Genomic DNA, 7,268 nt, shown 5'->3' on the forward strand with positions numbered 1-7,268 from the left:
AATATATGTTGCTACTCTATAACATAGCATAAATCCTGAAAAAGGAAAACAAACAACTGAAGAAATAGAGCGCATAACTCAATTAGAAAAGGCAAACCAACCACTTGCTTTGAAAATGTATGTATGACAACTATACAAATATGCAATTTTCTATTTAAAATATTAATGTTTACTATATATATCTTCTCTTTTTACATATCTATATTTAAATGTATATATATCAGATTAATGTTTACTATATATATCTTCTCTTTTTACATATCTATATTTAAATGTATATAAATTAGAAAATCTTGGACGAGTGAAGAAAGCACTAGTAGTAAGTCCCCCCAAACAATGCAGCAAGAAGACATGTACAGGTTACATATCACAATTTCCTTATTGATTGCTTATCACAAAATACACGTGATAATATCCACATCATATTGAACCATGCCTTTGCCTGCATTAGTCCAACTGAAACAATTGCAGCCAAACTTCATTCAACAAATGTACAAAATGATACATCAAAAAGGTATGCATATGAAACACAACACTCTAATCTATTTCTACTTATTCAGTCTTTAGGAGAAACATACTATTCTACAAACATTTATAGAAATTTCTAACTAAGCAATTTTAATAGGAAAAAACAGATATTGCCAATTAAAGTATCAATTGAAGATCTCAATAGTCGTAAAATTGGGCAACTATTTGTTGGAGACATAATGGTTGTCTATACTGCATTCCTTGATAAAGCAAACAAATCACGTCAAGTATTGTGAGCTGATTTGACAAATGCTCAAGGAATGATGACTATAACGTTGAGTGTACCTGCACATTTGGTGGAGCGACATGAACACAAAATTTTTCAAGGCAACAGCATCTCAATTACAAATTTCAGGATATTGCCTAAAACTGTATATGATCGCGGTGACTGTGACAAAATAATATTGCTTAATGAATCAAGTATCATAGAAACTGTACCTGAAGTTTGCAAAGAATATTGCTTCATTCCCAATACAACCATTAGGCAATTTGCAAACAAAAAAGAAATGTACCCAATTGGCACAATCGCTGCCGCCGTTACACTTGCCAAACGAGTTGGATTGCATTACATACTTCATATCAAAGATGGAGATTCTGAAAACGACAATGCAACTGTATGTATTCAGATGTTACTTATTCCTAATTTTCAGTATATAACATGCATCACTTCAATACATAGTTGTTGTAATTTGTCTATAGTTTTTGTAATTTGTCTAGTGCAATTGCAATTTTTCAATGCATACGAACAATGTATTTTCATATTACTTTTTGTATTTTTTAATACATAACAATTTATGTTTTGCAGTTGCAACTCTTTGACACATATGAACAATTTTTCCTTTCAATGGAAAAACAATTGCAAAAAGGACACTTTCCGCTCATCCTTTTCAAAAATTTAACAAAAAAGGTAAACACAAAAGAAACAATATTCAAAGCATCGAAGTCAACGTTCATGGCTGAACTTAACATAGATGGACTCAACAATCTCAGAAAACTAACTGCATCTACCTATGCTGTAAGTATAGCAATAATAATGTTTTTGATGCCTTTGCATTTGCCATGTAATAACGTAAATTAACGCTTGAATGTTTTATAAACAGGTCGAAGGTATTCTGATCGCAACAAATCCATATTCAACTCCTTTCGAACCTGTTTGTGCAATTTGTAACTCCCCAGTGAATTCATCCATAGCAATAGCCAATGCAACAATTTTTTGTTCACAATGCAATGATAATTGCCCTTTCCTCTACAAGCATTGTATAAATGCTGTAATAGAATCCATTACAAATAACTTTGTCCAGTGCATTATCAGGGAGCCCTTATTACATGACTTGCTTCCTGATTTAAAATCAATGTCATATGAAACATATTTGCAACAGAAAGCTACCACTGTTTACATCTTACATGACTTCAAAATTCAGAGCAAGTTCACACTCAATGAAGATAGTGAGCTATTACATGTCAACTAACAAATGGAAGGTACATGAACATATGCCTTAACATGTTTTCTCTCAAATATGTCCTCTCTTCAATTTACAATGTTATCATTTTGTTCTAACTAACCATTTGTTATACAGATTACAAAATCCAGGAACATGGCAGCCTTCACATCCACAACAAATGCAAAAGTAATATGAATATGTTTCTTCATATTATGCTGTTACTATAATACAAGTATTTGACTTGCAATTTTGACTCATTTACAAAGAATATGTAACGCAACGGTTGATGAAAAAAGGCTAGAAAGTCTTTATGCATCTGTGTTTGTATTGTTTCTGTTTCTGTTCTCTATCTCGAATGGAACGCATTCTGCATCATGCTTTATATCATTGAATACAGCAAATGCAACATCAGATCAACAATAATTTTGTATCTACAGCTGCTGAATGCAAACACCAAAGATTCCATAGATTGATTAAACATGGCACTTATTATCTACTCAAGTTAAATGACAAATTGTATATTGAATCGGCTAGTCATTTCTGTTTCTTCCTATGTTATAGCTGAATGCTATGTTAGTTTTTGTTTCTTGCATACTGTAGGTAACGATTCAGGAAACAAGGCTAGAAAGTCTTTATACATGTCTGTTCGAATGCATTCTGCAACATGCTTGAAGCTAGACTTTATAAATAGCACCAAACTATATGGACTTTAAAATGAATATATGTTGTTTGAAAATGGAATTATGGCATAATGCATTTGGTATTATTAGTCCTTCCCTGGGACTATATGCAATTGATCAATTGCTGACCGTTGGTTGACCGACATGATTTTTCATTATAATAGCATTATAACCTAAGTCGAACGAAAGTTTTGGGCTCGAAAGTTTTGTTTTATTTTACCTATGTTTCTGTTACCTGTACAAGGAATGAAAATCTCATCTAAACATAAGTTTCATAGAGGAAAACAATGCTGGCAATGTTGCTGCAGCACTGATGACTTGGCTGGCTCCAAAGAGCAAGGTCTGTTCACTATCTTTTGTATGAGTGGCAGCCCCAATATTTTCAGTTTTCTATCCTGGTTTTTGAGGGGAAGCATGCAATTGGATGTTCAGAATCCTCTTAAGATCATGGGTGCTGCAGTTTTAAATTCCTTGGTCAATGACTTAAGACTTTGAACTTAACAAGTTCTCAGAGATGGACAATGGAATGAAGAAGATGCAGCAATGCTTGTTCTTGGTGACATAATCAGCATCAAACTTAGAGATATTGTTCCTGCGGATGCACGTTTTCTTGAAGGAGATCCTTTAAAGATTGATCAGGTCTTAATCCAATCCTTTTCTTTACTTCTTATTTCTGATTACAAGTGCTCGAATTTTCGGTATGCTTTTATATCGTTTCTGGGATTAACTTCAACATTTGGTACTTTTCCTGAGCCACGCTTTATGACAATATTTTTGAATGTGTGTAGTCTGCCCTCAGTGGTCAGTCATTACCAGTAACAAAGGGTCCTGGCAATGGGATTTATTCTGGCTCTACTTGCAAACAGCGTGAACTTGAATGTGTTGTCATTGCTACTGGGATCCATACCTTTTTTGGTAAACCAGCACATATTGTCAGTAGTACAAACCAAGTTGGCCACTTCCAAGAGGTTGGTATTGGCTAGTTAGGGTTCGTGGTAATATTGGATGATCCACTACTGTTAGCTTCCTTCAAACAAGTATCAATTACTAATTGTTGTCATGAATAGGTTTTCACGAAAGGATATGACAAGGATGTTGTTGTCTTGATGGCTGCAAGAGCATCCAGAACAGAGAATCAAGATGCCATTGATGCAGCAATTGTTGGGATGCTTACAGATCCTAAGGAGGCAAGTTTTTTTTTTATGTCATCATATTAAATTTTAGTCGATAAGCAGGCCTATGCTTATTTTACTGATTTGTATCTTTTGTTGTGGCTTTTAACATCCATGCATCTAAAAGGCACAGGCAACCATTCCAGAGCTCCATTTTCTTCCTTTTAATCCAACTGACAAGAGGACAGCTCTCACTTATATTGACAATGAAGGGAAAATGCATCGAGTTAGTAAACATGCTCCAGAGCAGGTATTGTTCTTTGGAAGTTTGACCTTCTTCATTAGACCTCTTACATATATGGATCATTTTCTGGATCTTTAAATGAATCAAAAGAATAAACAGCAACAGGTCAACAACATCTCAACTACAACGTATTGATATTTTCCAATATACGGATATTTTCCAATTTTAAAATGATAGAATTGATATTTTATGGCCTAATATAGATGTCCTTTACCAGATATCCTTTATCAAATATAGAAGCCTTCATTTAACATTATCTTTCAATGATTGTTACCCAGAAATGCTTAAATTCTCTCAGTTATTATTATACACAAATACTTACGAAACTTCAGCCATTATTATACATAAATACTTACCAAACAGGGGAGGTTATGAATAATGATATAGTAGACAACCATATCCTTCAATGCGATGTCAATACAGTCTGATGCATTAATAACTCCAAAATGATGCAATGGGATTAACAGCTTCCTTCTAAAAGAAAGGTTTCCACGAAATCTCAATTATTTTTATCTTTCACACAGAAGTAATGAATAATATAAATTTTCACAGGAATGCTGAATAATATTCTTCTTTTTATAAGAAAAATCAATGAATTAGGGAGATAGATTTAACCCGAAGGTCGGTGTTTGGCTCTGCAGTTGTGGGTGTCTCCCACTAGAAATTTGTACATAACATTATGCATAAAACTACTAAGATTCATAGTACGTAGCTCTCTATTTCAGGAGAAGGTGCAATCTTTGCATCACTCAACCATTAGATATCAGTTCTAGTCTTATTTGTATTTTTGGGCTAAACAACACAAATTCTCAACTGGGACGGATGGAAATCTATTGGAATGCATACTTGCTCACCAGGATATCCAAGTCCTATGCAATAAAAACGAGCACTAATGCTTTGTGAATGACCTGGTAGAGTTTATAAGAATAATTTCATTTATGAAAGATGAAGACCTATAATTTCTAACCCTATGATGGCCAAAGGTGTCAGTGGAGTAGAGTCATTTTGGATACTAGGTTATCCCCACCCTGAACTCCTAATCTTGTATTCTATGGGGATTTATACCTCTGGAGGTACAGAACCCTTTCCTCTATGCTCTCCTTGGCACATCCTAATGAAGCGGTTCCATATCCCCACTCGTGGAAGCTGCATTCTGTGTTACAGATCGCCTCATCGATCTCTCTTTCGACATTCCCTAACTGTTGGTTGGTATTTCTTTCCACACCAGCAAGTTTTTTTTGTCTTTTCCACCAAATTCATTAAACAAACCTTGTCTTCCGCATTTAGGGTCCTATCAAGAAACTACCTTTGGAGTTCTTCGGCAAGGGGACTTAAAGGTTTTTATGAAACCCGTGCCTAGAATTTCTAGTTGGCTGTTTGCATTTTCTTGCACCATTTTGCCCCTTTGTTCTATACTAAGACAATGGCAATGACATGGTGGTCGAAACCGACATTTACGGAAATTTCCATAAAACCCATGCAGGTAAGAGAAACCCTCAGTATTTAACCAGAATGCAATTAACTTATAATGCTCAAATAACCATGGACTCTTGAGGGAAACGAACAGACAATACTGTGACAAACATCAACGCCACTGGAAAATGCCAAACGACAGAGGAACAAACATCTAAACAATACAGTAGCCGAACTTAACAAAGCGACACCAGACAGTCGAGGCATACAAGCCGGACCTAGAACAACAGAACCGCAACCAAACGTTTGCTATACAGTTAACTGAGCAGGCAGGAACCGCATTCTATTTTCACCGCAGACAATACAACAAATACAAAGGAAAAATCGCAGAGACTGCAGAGCTAAACAACCAACTAACAATAATAACCCAAAGGGCGTGAACAGGGTAAAACCCAAGCCGAGTAACTTTCCAGGATCTCGAGGAGGGACAGTTGTCTGCCAATAAGACCACCACAGTACATGTCGTCCTCAGCACTCTGGAATATTTTGAGCCAATGTTCGTATTAGATCTCGTTGAAAAGCATTAGCTAGTTAGCGTGAATCTGAAGTTTGATGACACATGCAGTTCTGTAACCAGTAATAGGATTGCATGTGATAAAGTACCTTTGAACAGCTTGATCTTATTTTGAAATTTTGTTATCTAATTAACAGCGCTGCTGCAGTGACTTCTCAAATGATGCACACAACAGCTGCCAATATTAGAATATTACCAAGAGAAGACCTTCCTCGGTGTGCTTTCGAAACTGATCAGTTGGTTCAGGTATATACAATACTCAGTTTCTAATAAATTGTTTTTGCGAATTAAAAGAGATCTCGTCAAGATTGGAAAGCTGCAATAACCCATGTTAGAGATCTGTTTTACTCTTATACAGCTTTAGTCAATCAAATACTCTTTTTAATGTTAGACAAGCTTTTGACACATTGTACATGATATAAGGATTGCACAAGAAGCTTTAGTTCACATAACTCCTTAAGATGTTTTGTCTCAAATATGTCCTCTCTTCAATTTACAATGTTATCATTTTATTCTAACTAACTATTTGTTATACAAATTACAAAATGCAGGAACATGTTGGCCTTCACGTCCAGAACAAATGCAAAAGTAATATGAATATGTTTCTTTATATTATGCTCTTACTGCAATACAAGTATTATGACTTTGTAGCCTCACGGTTTTGATCTCTCCTTCTGCATTGTCATGTTCAGCTAGTTAGCGTGAATCTGAAGTTTGATGGCAGATACAGTTCTGTAACCAGTAATAGGATTGCATATGATAAAGTACCTTTCAGCAGCTTGATCTTATTTTGAAATTCTGTTGTCTAATTGGCAGGGCTGCTACAGTGACTTCTGATATGAGGCACACAACAGCTGCCAATATTAGAATATTACAAAGAGAAGACCTTCCTCGGTGTGCTTTCGAAACTGATCAGTTGGTTCAGGTATATACAATACTCACTTCCTAATAAATTATTTTTGCAAATCAAAAGAGATCTCGTCAACATTGCAAAGCAATGTGAAACCCACAATAAGACCCCAAAACCTTTCCACCCCAAAACTTTGGTTCGACTTAGGTTATAATCACTTGGTTCAATGTATCATGTTTCAATTTCAGAATTTTAGCAAATGACAGAAGATCCTTTATTGATCAATCCCATTCATCATCAAGCTATCTGACTATGCAGTCTTCACCAGCCCCATGGTCATCAAAGGTCAGCTTTGTTTAAACATT

The 7,268-nt window shown here is 35.3% G+C and overlaps 1 protein-coding gene across 1 annotated transcript; it reads left to right on the top strand.

Moving 5' to 3' along the window:
* The first annotated feature begins 3,193 nt into the window (after nt 1–3,193).
* On the top strand, nt 3,194–6,890 carry LOC149259089 (plasma membrane ATPase 1-like). Its single transcript, XM_089451770.1, has 5 exons — nt 3,194–3,289; nt 3,439–3,618; nt 3,718–3,837; nt 3,956–4,072; nt 6,870–6,890. The coding sequence occupies exons 1-5, from the start codon at nt 3,194–3,196 to the stop codon at nt 6,888–6,890; spliced, it is 534 nt and encodes a 177-aa protein (XP_089307896.1).
* Nucleotides 6,891–7,268: the final 378 nt, after the last annotated feature.

Source organism: Pinus tabuliformis, chromosome 6, assembly GCF_031772625.1.
Source record: "Pinus tabuliformis cultivar Carrire ecotype Pingquan chromosome 6, CPIR1, whole genome shotgun sequence".
Taxonomy (NCBI): Eukaryota; Viridiplantae; Streptophyta; class Pinopsida; order Pinales; family Pinaceae; genus Pinus; species Pinus tabuliformis.